The following is a 20387-nucleotide window of genomic DNA, read 5'->3' as shown; positions in this document are numbered from 1 at the left end:
TATTATATATTATATATATATTATATTATATAAATATATATATATATATATATATATATATATATATATATATATATATATATATATATATATATTGATTTCTTTTTTTTTTACAATTCCTGCATTAAAATTTTAGCTAGGGATCCAGTGAATAAGAGTTGGCACATATTTTGAAAACAATTCCTTTAGCAATATTTGGATTAAAATCAGGTTTATATTATTAAAACGATGCGGCAGTGACAAACAGGGAGTCGACCCAAGTTGGCCTGAAAATGCATACTTTCCAAAATTGGAATGTCAAAAAGACTATGGTAACATCTCTGGATAAAAATATAGTTTGGCTCGACTACAGCCAATGAGTGAGTTTAAAGAAATATTAGGACTTTGGAATTCCTTGCAAGTTTGAATTCCTTACTTGCACTGGATTTTGAAAATTTAAATCAAATGAAATCAAAAGCAAACTTTCTAGAACCCTTGCATGCCATGAGGAGCATACGCTAATCAAATGCATTGCAATGTCAACAAGGCTGGGATAGGAATCCTCAGCCCTGAGCTGCGGAGGGGCGCAGGTGGTCTATGGATTGAAATTAAACCTTGCACCGTCAGCTGAAGAAGCATTATATGCAGAGCAGCAAGGGATACCTAAAGAAATAATTAACGGATTGGTATTGCAAACCGCACAAACAACCTAGTTTGCTCCAATAAAGCAACAATTGTAGCCATATGGTCTACTACCTACAGTTCCAATTCCAGACAGATGGTACTTAGCTGCAACAAACACTGTTGTCATGGCATTTCAAGCTTTCGCAAATCTTAGCAGAGAAACTTATTGCACCAGGTTACAATTTATATCGTAAAAAAGAAAACAAAAAACTACTAGATTCTTAAAGAATCTTACATCGTCCTGAAAATATTGGATTCAATAGGATGCAAAATCTAAAACAGTGGCTGTTGTCTACATTGTTTATAGACACTCTATATTGGCAACGTATATCATCTAAATATAGCATATTGTCTAAACATCTACGTTTATCTGTAACGGAAAATACAGTGCCAGCAAAAATTTCTTTATGTGGTAAAAAAACAAGGGGATTTTAAAATTTAAGTGTTTTATGAATATATCCTTACACACGATGGCATGGACCTGATAGGCGCTAATTTTTAATGAAATAAATATTGAACGTTCTACCGTGTTGATTAATATTCGCTTGGTCTCAGCAGATGTACTTCTACAAAAAAAAAAAAAAAAAAAAAAAAAAAAAAAAAAAAAAAAAAAACAGACCTAATTGTTTTGGGAAATAGCCATAGTCAAAGCAGTTCGAATGAAAAACTTGAAAAAGAAATATTGTGGGTTTTACTGGCTTTGACGTGATGATTAAAGCCAGATTATGATTTTTTTTTTCTGGGCTAAATGTGCGCCAACGGCAAAAATGATGGTGTACGTAAAGTCTACAGTGCCACTACAAAGTTTCTACACATGAACAGTAAAAAAGGAAACTCTACAAATAAGATCTGCTTCATGATTTCATTTTGCCCTCGATATATATGAGTAAAATAAGCACAGTGCGTGATTTGCTTTTGCTAACCGAGGTTTCTATTTCAATTAGTAAAAGTTTTAGCAAATTTGAAACTGAAGGAAAATCCTTACTCCCGTTGAATAAAATACAGATTGAATGAAGGTTAAAATGAAAGTTGAATTAAAATGAAAGCTGAATTCCACTCTCTACCAAAGTAGAGACTTTGATAGAGAGTGGAAATTCATTGAATTCTGCAGCCAGATATCTGAGCCTGTTGAGAGAAAATTTACCAATTTCAGTTGCCAGTAGCATTACCGACAATTGGCACGGATAGACAGAAGAGGTTAACTCTGACACGCATAAGCACAGTACATCAAGGATTGAAAAGCTTAGCGGCACGTTAAATCCTCTTGTAAGCATAGTTGAACTAAAAAAAAAACAAGAAGAGAACAACACAGGACTTCTGTGTACGGATAAAGAAGCCCATGCTTCAAAATATGTAAGAAAATGAAGATTGGGACTGCAAAAAGTGGAAAAGGGTGATTCTTCTAGTGCAAGAAGTGGTCCGTCTAGGAAGGGTCAACAAACTAACAATTTCCAAGTAATGTGTCACAATATGACACAAGATCCACTGATAAAATTATCAAATATCATGGTTGTGATTACTGGGACGTAATCAGTGGAAGTAAGGCAGGGAGATGTGCTCTTCTTCTCAAGAGTGTAGCTTTGAAAGCAAGCAATTATACTAACATTCTTGAAGAACAAATGATTCCTTACTGGGTGATTCACAAGTTTGATTATTGAATGCATGATAGGTCCCTTACCTACAATGCTAAGACGGTGACAAAGTTTTCATGTTACAATAAAGTTGATATTTTATGGAAGTCAGGGATACCCCCCGACTTTAATTCGATGGAAAATATCTGGAATGTTATAAAAAAATAAATCCAAGAGACATGACACTGCAGCATCAATGATTTAAAGCAGACACTGAAAATATTGTGAATAACTAATGAGTCAATATTCTCAGTCTTATTTATTGAATCCATGGCTGAATGACTGGATAGCAATAAATACAAGAATGATGTGATAAAAAATAATAACTGTAACGAAACATTATTCAATCTCGCAAACATATGTTACTAAAACGCTTTAAAACTCCTCGGTTTTTATTGAGCATGTAACAGAATTCTTGCCAAGCACTGAATTTTCTGTTACAGGCGATGCGGATATCATGAATGTGTTTTATGGTAAAAATACATCTCCTTGAACCAAGGATAAATAATAGTCAATACTTCAATATGTCCAATATTGATGTCAATACAAGTTAGTTCCTAACAGGTCCATGCAAGTATATATAATCTGAATATTTAGGGTCCTCAGAAAGAAACTGTAGTCTAAAACAAAATTTTTGTTAAAGGTAACAAAACTAAATTTAAGCTACTCTTTCAGACCTAATCGATTAATACCCGTCAAAGAGTTCAAGCAAACTGAATTAAAATTTCGAAAATAAACTTGAATTATGCTCAAGCTTCAACTTTTTCTGATACTTTTATGTAAGGACGGTGCTAGAGCCAAGGCCGTATCCTGGAAGAGAGGAGGGTTAGGGGGTTTGAGCCCCCCCCCCCCGAAATGTTCGTCCAGCTCGTCAAAACGTGACAAAAATGAATATAAAAATTTTTTATGCATTTTTTAGTTTTTTCACGTACCCCCCCCTCCCACCGGTAAAATACTTTTATAACCCTAGGTGCTCTGTTTGGCAATCTGGGCCCTAGGGATCGATCTCCGCTGTCACAAGAATGGGCGACAGGCGTGCTACTTGTCCCTTTAAAAATGGCTGCGTAGGATCTTTACCGTATGGATCTCATTGTGGGCATTCACGTCATGCTGTCGAGCTGTTTTAAAAACGGGTGGCTCTAAATTACCAGTTCAAGATTTGGTTCTACGTTAACCAAAGTCAGTTTCCGACAATTAAAGTAACACTGAACGTGGCATTTGCATTAGGTTCACTTTAATACTTAACTCCATTCAGCTTTCACATACTAAGCCCCATATACTAAGAAATCATATTTGCATAAACACCATGAACTCATATGGTCACACATAGTAGGATACAGCCATGATCTTCTAAACTACTATGTATTCTAATGCTGTATTTTGAACTTAGATTGCGGTTATTTTGAACTTACATCTAATTACAAATATCAAAATTAGTTGGCGTAGACACCAAAGTTTTCACTGTTTCATATTCGCTTCCAAGATCTTTATTGTTATTAGTGTTTTGTTTTATTTTTATTTGAATAAATTGAATTGAAATTTCAGAATGCACAAGCCCGCTAAAAAGAAAAAAAGAAAAAAAAAGACTTTTTCATAAAACCAACATATGGCATTTAACAGGGAATACTTGAACAATTGTTATCCCCCCCCCCGCCCTAACAGAGATGTTCAGGAAAACATCTGTTATCTAGTTTAATAGATCTTATCTCTACAGCGTTAGCAGATTACCACATGGACATATTTCTACCTTAATGGCATTATTTAGAAACTTAGCGATTTGACCATGGACACATTTTAATTTTTTAAATGTCAGCTTATGACCATTTTATGCAACACAGATAAACAATAGAATGAAATCAGCTTTAAAACATAGGAGAAGCGGTGTTTACTTTTGAATACGGATCTGCAAATCAGTTTCTCGGTTGTCGCAAATTGACAAAGTACAAAAAAATAGTGTCTGTTTACTTGATACCAATTGAACAATAGTATAGCATACGTCATACCTAACTAGAACCGTGAAGATATAGGTAAGGTTTTGATTTAAAACGATGGAATGCCTTTCATATTTGGGAATCTCCTAGGAGGCCGCCAAAGCAGAGGATTAAAATATGTCGCTGGTATGTAGTGATGAGACAGCTTAACACCGTGGCAGGTTTGTTGAAGCAGTAATTATGGATTTGACTCGTCAATAGATATATAAAATATCTAGGTATTCAAGATATCTAGATATCCATAAAAATCACTTGCGTGGCAAAGAAAAAAAAAAGGAAAAAAACTTACAGACAAACTATCTGGATAGCCAAGAAGAGTGATCACTGTTTTGTTTGATGGAAAAGGATCATGCAGGTACAGCAATTCTTGTTTAGGCCAAAATAAAACAACCCCATATACATTTCCATCTCTCTGAGTGTACCTATAAACAAGTGATAAGATTGATAGAGAAACAATCTAAAACGCAAGGATTGTGTGACACACATAAGATTAGGTTGTAGTTCAATGGCAAAAAGGTTGATATATTTGTCAGACCTTTTAGTTTTAGAACCTCTGATTTTATATTATTCAAAGTCCATAAATGATTCCTCCATAGAATTTTAACTAGTCTTCTTAAAATTTAAACAAGCCTTTGGGAGTAAACGATTCAGGTCATGCCATGTCACAAATAAATTTCTTGGTAATAAAAGAAACCTTGAAAGGGCTAATGAATAATGACACTAGTTCCATATTAAAGGAGTCATTGACTTCCTTTGAACCATGTCTTCCTTTGATTATGTCGGATTATAAGATTCAAAAGACTTTGATTAGGGAGATAATTACAAGAAAGAGAAATCTTTCATTTAAAAATATACATAATTTAAAAGTAGCCCTTGGTGACGTAGAATGGAGTGAAGTTTTAGAAGAGACAGATCATAATAGATCGCTGGATGTTTTTATAGAGTATTAAATGAACGATTAGACCATCATTGTCTTTATGAAAAAATACATAAAAAAAAATCCACGAAAACCATGGATTAATGAGTCACTCCCGAGGTCAGTTAATGAAAAAAAATCGTCTATATAAGATAAGATTGAAATATCCATCACCTGATAATATTATACGATTTAAAAATTGAAAAAATTAGTTGGTGAGAACTCTTTAAACGATGGAAAACGAGTACTTTGAAAATTCTTCTAGGAATGCGGATTCACCGAAAACAACATAGTATCTAATCAAAAAAAAAATGCGAAACAATTATAATAATCTTTACCCAGAATTAATAATAGATAAAAATGGTCCTGAATCAAAGCGAAATAAAGCCGTTGCAGAATCTTTCAGTGCTCATTTTGCTAGTATTGGTTCTGATGTTGCTTGTGGTCTTGGCTCGACTTAAGCTCATTCATTTAAAGAATACCTTCGTCAATCAGAGAATACAAGTATGTTTTTGACCCCAGTTAGTCTTGATGAATTCCAAAAAAAACTTAGTAGATTTAAATAGAGGTAATTTATCGATCTTGGATGGAATTTCAACTAATATTTCGAAACACCGTGCATCTGTAATTAATATACCTCTTGTTTATGTCTTTAATTTGTGTTTATGTTGTGGGGTATTCTCTACTAATGAAAAATTTACCGAGTTACCCCATGGTATAAAAAAGGTGATAAAACTAATGTTGATAATTACCAACCTATTGCAATACTTCCTCCTTTGTCAAAGATTTTGGAGAAGTTATTTCACAAAAGAATTTTGTCTTATTTAGATAAAAAAAAATCTTTTAACTAAAAGCCAGTTTGGGTTTAGATCAGGTCGTTCTACTGAAAAAGCAGTTGCAGCCCTTTTGCTTAAAACTAATGATTCACTGAATAATGATAATTATGTATCATGCATTTTCTACGATATAAAAAAAGCATTTGATACTCTTAAATCATTCCATTTTGTTTGAAAAACTGAATCACTCTGGAATTCGTGGAAAGGCATTGGATTTAATAGTCATATCTACGTAATCGCGGATTCCAGGTAGACCTACGAGGCCATCTGTCTCAGCCTAACTCCCTGGATGATATTGGAGTGCCCCAGGGGTCTATACTTGGACCGTTAGTATTTTTGATATATATTAATGATCTCCCTAATTGTCTATCCTATAAGGATAGCCTAGCACTTATGTTTGCAGATGATACAGTGGTATCTGTTGAAGCTAAAACCCCTACATTATTGATCGAGAATATGGCGTCTGAAATGAATTCAGTTATCCAGTGGTTTTCTTGTAATCGTCTAGTTCTAAATTTGTCTAAGACAGAATTTATGGTTTTCGGGAGATCTAAGCAAGGAGTTGCTAAGGTTGGGATCGATGAGTTAGTTGTTTCTGGGTGTAGAATTAGACGGGTGAAGAAATATAGATATTTGGGGATTATTCTTGATGAGTTTTTATGTTTCCGTAGTTATTCTGACCATCTCCGTATAAAATTAGCCCAAAATTTTGAATGTTTACATCGATTAAAGTATGTTTTTCCTTTTTCAATTATTAAAATTCTTTATCATTCTTTAATAGAATCATACCTTAGATATTGTCCCATTATTTACCTAAATACATTTTCTGATCATTTTAAACACCTCCAGACATCAAGGAGGCACACTTGTGCCTCTATAAAGAGGCGACCCAACACAATGTTAAGCGATTTCAGGTCCTAGAGGTCGCAGAGAGACGGCAGTGATTGCATTTTGTAGCCCAAGCTCAAACTAAGAAACGTGCAAAATTTCATCCTCCTCCGACTTTATCTTCATGGGGTAAACTGGGCCGGAAGTTTCAACCCTCCCGCCACAGCCCCCCTTTAACGTTGTCCGATTGGGCTGAAATTTAGAGGTTAAGCTTTCCTAGGGCCCAAGAGTTTATCTTCGAAATCTCAGCTTAATCCGATCACTCTTTCCCTGTTTTCAAAAAACCAAATATAGCCACTTAAAATTCATTTCTCTTTTTTTTTTGTTATCCACGCCTACTGGCTACAGTTGGCAACTGATCCGGGTGAATGAGGACTCATTCGAAGCAAAGTTCGACCTGTTAGGGCCTTTTGACATTTTCAGACCGAAAAAATTATCCCCCGAATTTAAATTTACGAAAAACCTCGTTTTCCTATAAGAGCCCGCTACAAGCGGGCTCTTATCGTTTTCCTATTAGAGCCCGCGAAAACGCGGGCTCGTTTTCCTATAAGAGCCCGCAAGCCCGCAAGCTGTCAACTCAGCTAACAGTTAGTCAAGCAATAATAAGTAATAAACTGTACAAAAACGTGCAGAAATTATTTGAAAAAAACTACGTTTTCTAAAGAGTTAAAGAGGCTGAGTTACAAGGTCGAACCTTAAAACGTACAGGGATTAGGAGGCACAGTGGGGGGGCTGCCACCCCCAAAACCCCCCGCTTTCGCAGCCTTTAAATAAAAAAAAAAGTTTTTTAAACTGAAAGTAAGGAGCGACATTAAATCTTAAAACGAACAGAAATTTTTCCGTATATGAAAGGGGCTGTGCCCTCCTCAACGCCTCGCTCTTTACGCTAAAGTTTGACTTTCTCACAACTCTTTTTTTTAAACAATAAAAACTTTAGCGTAAAGAGCGAGGCGTTAAGGAGGGCACAGCCTCTTTCATATACGGAATAATTTCTGTTCATTTTAAGATTTAATGTCGCTCTTTACTTTGAGTTAAAAAAACTTTTTTTTTATTTAAAGGCTGCGAAAGCAGGGGGTTTGGGGGGCGGACGCCCCCCAACTTTTTAGAAAACGTAGTTTTTTTCAAATAATTGCAAAATAAAGCCGTAAGAATCCTTGATAATTTCTTTCATTGTCCTGCATGACTTCAAAATCTTTCTGAAACAAAAACTTTATTTTTATTTCTTCATATATTAAACCTTAATCAACTTAGGAATTTGCAATTATCGCTCTGGCATTATGATATTCAGTCTCCGGCGAGTTATTTCTATGAATCAGAAATTCTTGTTACCCCTAACTATTCGCTCAATCGCTTCTTCGTCGGCTCGTTTTTGAGCGTATAGAATCTCTTTGATTAATTGTGAAAGAGATAAATTTTCAATAAGATACCAAATCCCTTCTATAGCAAATAGGCTAAAATTAGACAGTAAATTTAAAAATCTTAATAGCCGATCACTTTTGAAGACTAAATTAGTAGAATATATCATTTATCTTTGATGGCTGGGTGATTCAACTTGATAGTTATTTTTTGGCATCATTTTTAGAATTCGCCATGCTGGGGTAGCCTCTTTCGTCTTTCTCTTTCTATATGTTATGATGTTTTTTGGTTTATCTCTTTTATTTTTATTTTTGGTGTACTTGAACTCATTGTAATAATTGTTAGCCTTCCTTTCGAGCTTAGCTCCCTGTTGGCTTTATTTAATTATTTGTGTTGTTTATATTTGTATGAAATACAATTAATCTATCTATCTAACCATTACTGGGGGCAAGTCAAGTTTGACCCATACCTGACAGCTGTTTAATGTGCCCCTGAATAGCATAACATATAGCTCTTCGTCTCAGTTTGCAAAATATTGGGAGCTGTTGGTTTTGAATAATTGGAAAGAAAATGTAGGCGGGGTTTCCAGTCACTAAAGAAGATATAAAAGTAGCTCACCAAACACCACTTGTGGATGAATCCTCTTGAGACTTCCATGGATGACTTTCGTAGATAGCTTCTCCGTTCACTTGTAACCACTCTCCCATTTCGATTAAGCGTTCTTCAAAGATAGGTATGATTCTACCATCGGCTGTTGGTCCAATATTCATGAGGAGATTACCTAAGGAAGCGAATAGTTATATTATTACAATTTAACTGACAAATCGGAATTTAAATCCAGCTATGTTTTGATACAAACGATCAATAAACAGCGAAACAAAGCGAAAGCAATGACCTGGAACTGGTAGCTAGGAAATTCCAGGAACACACTTAGGCACTGAAAAACAAAAAATAAGGTAAAACAATTGAAAAGATAAAAAAGGGGTGCGAAATAATCTCTTAAACTAGTCATTCATTACCACGACTGAGCTGTAGTTACCCTTAGAGCAGAGCAAGACGACACATCCGCAAAGAAGACGACCACATTTAAAGTGAGATTGTTCTGTAAGTATTGGTTTGTAGCCAAGGTTATAATTCATAAACTTTGTATATAATTGTTTGGCATCTACATCTTTTTCTTTCTTTACTATTAATTTAGAAAAGCAGACAAAAAAGCTCATTTTAGTGCTAGTATAAACACAAAGCTGGAAATATGCACTATACATCGGATTAGAAGCCTGTGATGTCTCGACTTCAAAAGAAAAAACAGCCCCTGATTAACCATCGCAAAACATATTTTCTTGTGTCTCTATCTGCCTTATGGTATTTTGAATTTCAAAAAAAAAAAAAAAAAAAAAATGAAATAAAAAAATTTAAAGGACCTTTAAACTGTCATTAAAATTATGTTCTTCCATGAAAAACACGCGAAGCTTTTCTATTCAGTAAAGTTTTGTTCACACGAATCTTATCTTACACTACAAGATGAAAGTCATAATACCTCCACAGCTAACAGTTTCTGCAAATTCTTTGATAAGTTCATGCGTTGTCAAATAATCCTTCAAAGTAGCAGTTCTTCTGTAGCCCCACGAGTCTTTGTCAATTGTCATGCAGTTTTCCCATTTGTGCTCCAACAATTTTCCTGAAATGACAACAATATCTTCATCAACTCAGATACCAAATAGATCAATTCGTCTACAAATCAAAAATTTTAGCGTTAAAGAGCTTCCTAAATTTGGCTGATTATAAAGACATTTAATAAGCTTGTTATTTTACTATGTAACTTATATCAAGACAAAGAAATATACCTTCTCTGATACCTACACAGAAGAAAAATATAAAGGAATTTCCCTAAGAATGGCAATATTGCCCATTCCCCGTGGAAAATTATAAAGAGGCCTTACAATACACTTTGGATAGTTTTTATTCATTTAGCAAATTCAATTGTTACAACCTCGCACATTGAAAAAAATTGCAGCTGCATCTAGAAATATAAAAATAGTCGTTCCGTCCCTGTTCTTTATGTATAATTTTAAAGGAACATAAACATCATTTTAACACTAATCTATGAATAAACACCTTTTATTTTTAGCGTGTATTTTTTGCAATACATTTCCTTGCACCTCAGCAACAATTCAACACTCGTTTAGCAAATCTAGAAAATAATAAAACGGTACAGTGAAGTTCGTTCTTTTTTTCCTTGATTCCTTGGTGTTAATTTTCTAGTTATTAGTTTCATTCTTCCGTTTTATTCTCATTTTCTCATAGTTTCTCAGTATCAAAGACAAATTTAATTTTACACAGTGTATTTTTTTTTATCTTCTTTGCTATCATTTGCTAATTACTTTTTGTGAAATGATTGTACCAAATGGATACCTAATAAAAACTTCCCTCAAGCAATAGCCACATTTTATCCTCTGTTTAATTGCATTTTTCATTGTTCTTGACATTATTTTTATTTACATAGTATACTTCAATTTAATTAAATAGCAAATTCAGGAGTGTGTCAATCATCAAATATACATAAACGCGCTACTACTACTACACTACTACTAACAATTTACTGCAGTACCAAGCCGCCTGAGGCCAACACAGCTACGCGCGCTCCCTCTCCATCCAAATCTATTCAAAGCCTCTCCTTTTACACCCTGCTAGGAAGTTTCCATTTCCCTTAAATCTTTGCGTACGATATTCTTCCATCCCAACCCGGGAAGACCTGATTTTCGTGTGGCACTAGGCGGTTGGCCAAAAAGGACAATCTTGGGCAATCTGTCATCATTCATACGCAGAACATCCCCTAGCCATCTAAACATTTTTCTCATCATTTCCCTAAAAAGCAGGATTGAACCACACCTTTCGTACAGTCTACTGTTTGAGATACGATCGGTCAGTCCCAAAACCATCGGGAATCCAAAACAATCCGTAGGCAATTTCACTGGAAATATCCAGCCTATCTACCTCCGTTTTTCAGAGTTCATTGTAGCTTCCAATATTCTAATCTGGGTTCGTAGACTTATCTTCCTATCTTACAAACTTTTTTCAACTATTCTTGACTATTCTACTTTTAACATCTTCACTGCACCCACCAACTTTACTATTAAAACTACCTAGATAAGGGAAGTTGTCCACGTGATCGATCTTCTCGTTACCCAACGTCACCTTTTCATCTTCATTTATTCCTAGCCTTTGCAATTTACTCTTCTTAACATTAATTTTCAAACCTATTCTTGTACCCGGAGCTCGCAAAACCTCAAAAAGCTCACTCATTTTGCTGACACTTGGACACTTTCATCTTGGATGCTTAAATCATCAGCATAATGTAAGTCTAGGAGAGTTTTATTTCCCCATTTGATTCCGTGTTCTCCCATTGCCTTCGCTGTGCCCCTTAAGACAAAGTCCATCAAAATGATCTCCATGAATGGGGATACAACACAACCCTGCTTAACTCCTGATTTAAAACGAGACCAGCTACTAACCTTATTTCCTGCCTTAACCACAGCAATGTTATTTTCGTACATAGCACTAATCACTCTAATGTATTTGTCTGGTATACTATACAAGGATAAGACCTTCCATAAAGCCCTTCTATAAGCTAAATGAAACGCTTGCTCATAATCTATAAAACTAAGGAGTAAAGGTGTTTGATGACTCAGGCACTTCTCAATCATTAATCTAAGAGTGAACATTTGGTCGACACATCCTCTACCCTTCCTAAAACTGCACCGTTCTTCTCTTAAAGCTTCCTCTACACTATCTCTTAGGTTAAAAACATCATCATAAGTAATTTGCTAGCTACAGAAATCAGGCCAATGATTCTATAATTACCACATACACTGTTCACCCTTTTTTTAGAAGGGTTTAATTAGAGTTTTCCTAAAGTCGCTAGATGCTTCACCTTTTTCAAAAATCATATTAATAATCTTCAGTAACTTATTTCTAACCTCATGACCATAACCACTATAGTTGAGAAACTCATTTACCACACTATCAGAACTTGGGACCTTATTATTTTTAATCCTTTTAGTATTGTCGTTAATTCTTCCTCAAAAAATATATCTTACTTCCCACCCAAAGTGTCACAAATTTTTTCATAATCCTCTATATCATTTCCTGTAACTCAATCCAGGTTTGGCACATTCTCAAAATGTTCTACCTATCTCTATTTAATTCTTTCCTTATTACCAATTGTGGCTTGTTCCTATCTTTAACTGGGACAAGTCCAGATTGACTATTTCCTCTAAGTTTATTAACATGCCAGTGCAATATTTTACTATTCTGCGGTCTGGCTACATTTTCCAAATTTTCGGAAATTTCATCCATGGCCTCCACTTCTCCTTAGTTCATTATTTAATCCTTTTCCCACTTTCTTTACATTCCACGTATTTTCATACCATCTATCACTTAAATAATGCTTGTACAAGCCCCTCCTCATCTCAAAAATCAAGTATTTTCACTAATATTCCTAGCAGGGTTCCTAACTCTCTTCCCTAAGACGCCATCAACAACTTTACAAAATATCCTCCGAGAAGCATTACATCCACCTTCTATATGGTCAAATTTTAAACTCGAGTTTAGTATTCAACTGTTCCCGGAAAGTTTCTCTCAAATTCTCATCCTGGAGTCTACCAACGTCAAAACTTCTCGGGAGGTAGTTGCCCTTCTTAAATTTCAGCTTTAAACTAACCCTAGAAACTACGAAATGGTGATTTTTAGTTAAAAAAAAACCTCCTATATCTTGTATTAATCCTGCCAGTCTTTGGTTTACAATAAAATATTCAATAAGGTTAGCTGTCTTACCATCATGTGAATACCATCCTAACTTATAGACCATTTTATGACCAAATACTGTATTGGTTATAGTTATATTGTTAAACGAAATTGCAGCAGTCTATAGCCATTACTGTTTCCTTTTTTTACACCAAATTTATCTAGGCTAGGATACCACCTATCCTCATTTCTACCAAATTGGGCATCAAAATCTTCTAACAAGACCCCCATATTTCTACCTGGAACCCTGTCAATTTGTTCCTGTAGCTGTGAGTAAAATTCATCTGAGTCACTACTATCTCCGTTAGTCAGTTCTACAGGGGCATATACTAAAATGAGCAACTAGCATTCTATTATTAATACCTTCTCAAACTAAACAAGACTTAACCCCTCCCCTATAAGCCCTACTCCCTGTCTACATACTCCATCCTTCCTGACTGAGCAAATAAACTCTATATCACCTAATTTCATGTTTTCTTCCCCTGGGCATTGGGTTTCTGAAACTCATAATAAGTCCAGTTCGAAGCGTCTGAATTCGGCTGTCAAAATGTCGACACGATAGTTATTTTTTAACGTTGTAACTTCCCAAGTTGCAATTTTCATATTCTTTGAATCATTGAAATTATTTTGGCAACAGAAAAAGCCATGGTCCTAGAACCAGTGCAGGACGGGGACCAACACATCTTCTTAAGTTTATACGTAGCGCTTAAGCCGGCTTAGAACCGGCCAGTAAGAAGTCCCTGGGGGACTTCGGGAGGCGTTGTGCAATCCTGGGCCCATCTTGGTCACATAATTTTCCTAACCACAATTACCCGGATTATATCTGTCACTGCAAGTATAGAAGTCTCCATGTTTGCACGGAATGCCTCTTCCCCATCGGTCATTGACAACAACTGTTTCTTTGACTGGGCTATCATTATATAGCCATGATAGAAAATTGGTTGAATTCCAATATGTATAATCAGCTTCCCAGTCCCCGTCTGACCAAATAACTTCGGGCTTATAATCATTCACCTAGAAATGGAAACAGTCATGAAATGAAACTGTTTAACTATACACACCATAAAATAACTCGAATAAAATATCATTGGATAAATAAGACTACGGCATGTATGAAACTACAAACTGATACTACAATAGCAAACTAAAATAAAGCTTCCATGAAATATAATATTAATGCTAAATATTATAAATAATATAATAATATTAAATATAATATTAATGCATAAAAAGTATTTTTCAATGTTATTTTCCAAAAACCAAGAAAAATTAGGGACAATTAGAAAGTTGATATTTGTAGAGTTAGCTTGAAAGAAAATCGATAACAGTTCCTAATATTCATTTTCTTTCAAGGGCCCTCATTGTCGTATCAGACGATTGGAAATTTTTCCTCAATTGCATAACAATCATCATCTAAGTTTTATTGTAAATCAGCTAAACTTTATTCAGGTTCAAACAATAGAAGTATAAGATATCGTCACAGTCAAGCCTAAAGTACGTATCTGACATGTTTACACTGATGAGATAATTGCCAAACCTTTTTCCTAAGCTACTCTTAAAGGGCAATGTAGATTAGCAGCGCAATGTATATAGGAGGACCAAAGCGTGAATTGGCCACATAATTGCCCTGCTGACACTCCCTTCGAAAACGGACCTGCAAACTGCTTTAGGCAATATCTCAGAAGTGTGAAAATGCCACCTTAAAACGTTAGAGTGACGGATATGTCAATAAGCATACTAAGCGGAATGCAGGGTGGCTGATTAGGAGAATTTCACACTTATTGGAGAATCAAATGCTCCGTACACTTGAAAATTAAATCCGTAAATATATACTTAAATTCAAAAATGCTGTGCATTTTGGCTTTCAAATACAACTTTTTATTAAACATCCTCCAATTTTTGGAAAAAAGTAGGTGTTTATGTCCAACTACTTGAATTTTTTATGTTTTACTATTTTCTCCTCAACATTTTGAAGAGGGTCAGACAAGAAACTGTCTTTGCAGAAGCAGAGAATGTTCCCTAACCTCCTTGTAGGCGGATGACTCATTAAAATTAGGAAAATTATGATTAAGTTATATTTGACGTTGCACAAACTATTCACATTTTGCCAGAAATCAGAAACCAGAAGGTTCATCATGTTCGGATTGGTTGGACATTGTCACTTATAAGGATACCAAAGAAGGTTGGAATGGTTCAGTCAGAGTTAAACATTTTTGTATATTAATCGAACACGACCATAATTTTCTAATTACTTCAATCCCTTAAGAACTTGAAATTATACAATTAACTGTAACTACTTCATTTAGCTGCTTAGTCCAAAGTAAAGCAATAAAGGTCAAATAATCCATTTCGACTAAATGCTGTTGTTTTAACTAGACGCGTTAGGAAAACCATTTTGCAAATGGAAAAGACGACAAAAAAAAGAATCAAAAGCAATTAATCCTGAACTGCTACCAGGGGTGTTACTAGCCAAAATTATTGAGGGGGGGGGAGTGATTGATTTTACCGACTGGCTGATCATTTATACCGACTGTTTTCACCACTAATTAACATAATGTCCATTTCTAATATGAAACTTGGGATCGCAATGCAGCCTAAAGAATCATATAATCTGAGGAAGAATAGCAACTTAGTTCATTTTCTCATAAGAAGCGTATGAACAACGACATAGTGACCTAGTGAAGAATGGAGCAATGTATTAGGATAAAAGTAATAACATGATTTATATACAAAATGATCTCAGAAGTGAAAATTTGCAAATTTAAATTAAAATACACAGATTAAACAAAAAAAAAGAAGAAAATACAACTAAATACTTTCAGATAAAACTTAAAACGTCTTGGTTTGGAAGACAGCCAGACTTCCAGCAATTCGTCGAGTTTCAGCTTGTCCGTAACGTCAGTATCGCAGCACATCATGACAAGGTGATCCAAACGGTCGTCGTCCATCGTTGTGCATAAACGTGTCATGATCAGTTTCAGTTTGCTAAAACTTCTTTCTGCTGTGGCCGCAGTTGGTGGCGGTGTCGCAACCTACTTGTAAACTGACCAGAGAGTCGGAAATATTGATTTGACAGCGTTAATTTCATAGAACAGTCCTTCAAATATGATGCGATTTATGACTTTGTTGCTTTCAACCTCAGTCCTGGCCAAAAAGTCATGGCCTTTAGCTCTAACATTAGTTCCGCACGATCTAAGCCTTTTCCAGGAAACATCTTCACGAGTTCGGAAAGGCTTTCATACCTGTCATCCATTATTACCTATAAACTTTTGTATGCTGGCCCCAGAAAAGATAAGTTGTCGTAGATTGCATGATCCAAGCCGTTCATTAGGGCTTTAAGGACACCGTAGAGCTCATTAGCATAGAACGATTTCCAGTCATCCAGTGGGTTGAATCCAGAATAAGCAATTGCCTCTGAATAACGAACAGGCGGACGTCTAGGACGGTGTTTAAGTCGGAATTCTTCATTAGCTATTGAACCAAATTTTTCCGCCACTGCTTTACTGCCTCAATTTGCCTCCCTATCTGATCCATGTCTTCAAGGAGAGAATCTAAAATGTCGCGCGTCGCCCTAAGTTTTTCGTTAGCAGTAATCAGATCGAGGTATTTTCCACAAGAACCTTCGTCCTCAACAAGACCTAGCACATGAACATAAGCGTCAGAATAAAGTCAAAGCAGGTTATGCAGCGGTGCAGAGCTTTGGCTTTTTCTTTTATTGTTTTATCCTCATTTTGTTCTTTTAGTTCTCCGAGATTCCACAATGGTGTCTAAGGTGTCTCCGTAAATTCGCGAAACAAATTGGTAAAACTGCTACATTTACCAACCTAGATTGAGATTTCATTAGATATTATATCCGTATTTTTATGTTTTTTAACCGAATGGAAAGCTGTGGTATTAACCGTAAAATCACTGCACGAGTCGGTAAAACTGCTGCATTTACCGACCGAGATCGATATTTCGGTATGTCACGCCAGTATCTTCATGCTCTTGATTTAACCAAAAGGAAAATTGTGGCACCATCCGTAGAATCACGGCAGGAGTCAGTAATACTAGTGTTATGCGATATCTTGATTAATCAACATATCGATATTTTTACTTTAGATATTCGATATCGATATTTAGGATGGTGTCTAACCATTCCACAATGGTGTCTAAGCTGGTCCACAATGCTGTCAAACTCTCCAATCTGGACGTCCATCTTGTCATTGACAAATTCTTTAACTTAAGTACTGATTTAGCCATCTCCAGTGCTCGTTTGTAAGCAATAACTCTTTTCACTCTACCCATAAAAAAGACGTACAATTCTTGTAAGACCTCAAATATTATCCGGACTATGGAACTGTTGCTGCACGCATGTTCAACGATGAGCCCCTCTCTATGAGCCACGCATCGAATGTAGCGTACTTGTCTTCCAAGTTTGGTTGGTATGTGTTCCTGGACACCCTGTCGGACACCAGGCATGTTACTTGCGTAATCATAGCTCTAAAACATAAGTTCCTCTGTGCTTATGCCTTTTTTAAAGCTTCTAGAGTCTTGTCGGTTACTTCTTTATCTTTAATTGATTCAATTGGTACCATGGATGAAAGTCTCTCCTGGATGGTGCCATCGCAGTTATCGTGCCTGAAACAAATAACAAGCCTTTCTTCATGCGCACAGTCTGGAGTGGTATCTGCGATAATTGAACACCCACCGCTATTGTTCATATCAGTTACAATTGGGCGTTTGATTTCGTTACCCAGTACCTCAATAAATTGGTATTGTGAAACACCACTAAAGTAGTCCACCGTATTCCTTTTCATCGTTCTTTCACGCAACCATTTGCTGAAATGTGGATCGCAGCGAGCAACGAGGTTAACAAATTGAAGGAAATTCCAATCGCTGTCATCAGCTGCGACATGAAGAGCTATCTATTGTTTTCCAAGTGTGTTTACTATATCCATAAGAACCTTGACCTCTCGTCGGTTTGCAATTAATTCCTTTTCTTGCTGTCTTTTCAAGGCTTTAGTGTTTTCATCCAACATGTTTTCAATGCCGTGCTCGAGTTTGCAATAAACTACCTTAGCAATTACTGCTGAATGATGAGCAGCGCTTTCAAATTGTTCTTTCATCTTACCAGGGTTCTCCAACCCTCTGCTCATCATCTTGTCCCAGGAGCACACTCTCCTTTTAACCCACACATCCTCTGTCTTTTCGCGTCTTGATCCAGTAGGAAACAGCATGCATGTGAAGCAGTACACACGGTCCTTGCTGACGCTATACTCAAGGTACCTGTATTTTTTGTACCAACCAGGGTTCATTATCTTTTGGTGTTTGGTGCTTGTTGATGCGTTTTTCTGGTCTGGAAAAGCGGCAAGACACAGCTGATTAGGAACTAAGCAAATACCGTTTCTTGTGGGTCCTTAAGCGGGAATGGTCGCTGTCCAGAGTCGTGATCGACATGGCAATCAAGAGGCAGGTTTTCAAAAACTGTTCTCTTTTGTGTTTCAACTTAGAGCATAGCTGCTGACAAAACTTCAAGTTCTTTTAGGTTTTTACCTACACTTTCACACATAGTGGTAATATCAATTCTCAGATTCTTTTTTTGATTACTTGACGCACTGTCAAAAGGGAACTTTGCACGGCACTCACCAATTAAATCACTTGAATGTCAAGCAAGGCCAAACACTTTGCAACGAGCTCCTCAATGTCCTCTAACATAGCACTGCTTGATTTTTTCACTTCACTATCACTAACAAATTGTTCCCTTAGACAGACGTTTTCATCCAAGTTCCTCTTTGCAGGCTGAACTGGTCAATCTTTTTTTGGTAAAGATGTTGACAGTAATGGTTTACTTGACCATGTCGAAGCCACGTCTGCTGTATCTTCTTTTATTTCTTCATTCAAGTCCATGACATCTTCAACCATAGAAATTTCTGATTCGGCTGTGAGACAATCTGTGGCACCTGGGCAGCTTGCCCCCCCTCCTTTGAACCACCCTGGATGTACAGATATCAAATTCAGATCGAAGAAGTTCAAAATTCCCCCTTCCTTAAAAATTAGAATTATATGACTATTTTTGCATTTGACCTGAGCTGTATTATAAGAAACCAATCGATTTAATTTTTTAAGTTAAATTTACATAACTAATTGTTAAATTCATTTTTTCTAAGAATTCAGCTTGATTCCACCAGAGAAGCGTCACCACGTAAAAAAACAACACCAGTTGCCAGAAATAGTCAGAGCACACTTAAAACCTTTTTGCTGACACTTTTGCTTCTCAGCTATGGCAAGCAAACTTTTGTTTAAAGTAGGACCCTCGTCAAAATAAGGAGGTTCAATGTCAATATTCGATCTCGACTCGGTCCAGGTCGTTAGTAACCTACATACCAAATTTCAACAAATTGAAATAACCGCTTCACGATTTATTGTGAACCGACCGGACCAAGAGACAGATGGACAAAGACGATTTCATACCCCCACAATTTCGTACCCCATACACATATGGGATTATAAAAGCTCTACTGCCGAAACTTTTACTTCCCAAGCATCTTAAACACAATTTTTCGGAATTTCACAATTACGGAAATAGATACGGAATTATTCAGTCCCATACAATTATTACATTCGAAATCAAAAATCCACATACAATTTTTCGGAAATACATAAACACAATTTTTCCCTTTCTCAATTATGAAGATACAATGCCCATCTTTGAATCGGAACTGACCTTTATCACAAGTAGCCTATCGAGTTGTTTTTTTTTTTGGGGGGGGGGGGGGGCAAATCGACTGGAGTACTGCAGAGAGACGTCACAATATAAAAAAAAGAATATCAGAAATAAAATAGGCAGACTTAAAAATTCTATTGCCGACATTTCCGCTATCCACCAATGGCTCTGGGAAAATCGACTGGAATACTGCAGAGACGTCACAATATAAGCGACTGTCAGAAATAAAATAAGCAGACTTGAAAATTCTATTGCTGACATTTCCGCTGTCCACCAATGGCTCACACAATTTTCCAAAACCTAAACCACCTTCCCTTTCCAAAATGTAGAGATATAAGGCCCACCTTCAAACCCCATCTGACCCAGTGGGGGATCCAGGGGGCAGCCCCCTAACGTAGTCTAAAGTAGTGTAATTTACTTAATTAACGCAGGTTTGCATTAATTAGACTTGCTTCTAACGCAAGTTTATCGGATCAACCTATTTTGCCTCGCCCCTAAATAAATCCTGGATCCGCCCCTGATTGTTAGTAATGAACATTGATGTAAAATTCAAGTTAGCAACTAAAATTCAAGATAATCGAACAAGTGCTTTGTGAA

The 20387-nt window shown here is 36.1% G+C and overlaps 1 protein-coding gene across 3 annotated transcripts in view; it reads right to left on the bottom strand.

Moving 5' to 3' along the window:
• Positions 1-20387, bottom strand: part of Fuca (alpha-L-fucosidase) — a 123169-nt gene that overhangs the window by 69396 nt on the left and 33386 nt on the right. For all 3 annotated transcript variants that reach the window (XM_089100824.1, XM_089100832.1, XM_089100841.1), the window contains exons 5-8: positions 13897-14098; positions 9819-9959; positions 8900-9062; positions 4575-4707 (exon numbers count right to left, since the gene is read on the bottom strand). In XM_089100824.1, the coding sequence (XP_088956950.1) occupies positions 4575-4707; positions 8900-9062; positions 9819-9959; positions 13897-14098 (639 nt within the window). The remainder of the gene's footprint in view (positions 1-4574; positions 4708-8899; positions 9063-9818; positions 9960-13896; positions 14099-20387) is intronic.

This window comes from Artemia sp. Qi Xiang Cuo, chromosome 2 (assembly GCF_049724085.1).
Source record: "Artemia sp. Qi Xiang Cuo chromosome 2, ASM4972408v1, whole genome shotgun sequence".
NCBI lineage: Eukaryota > Metazoa > Arthropoda > Branchiopoda > Anostraca > Artemiidae > Artemia > Artemia sp. Qi Xiang Cuo.
Note: the sequence above shows the minus strand (reverse complement) of the source record. Positions and strands in the feature narration are given on the sequence as shown.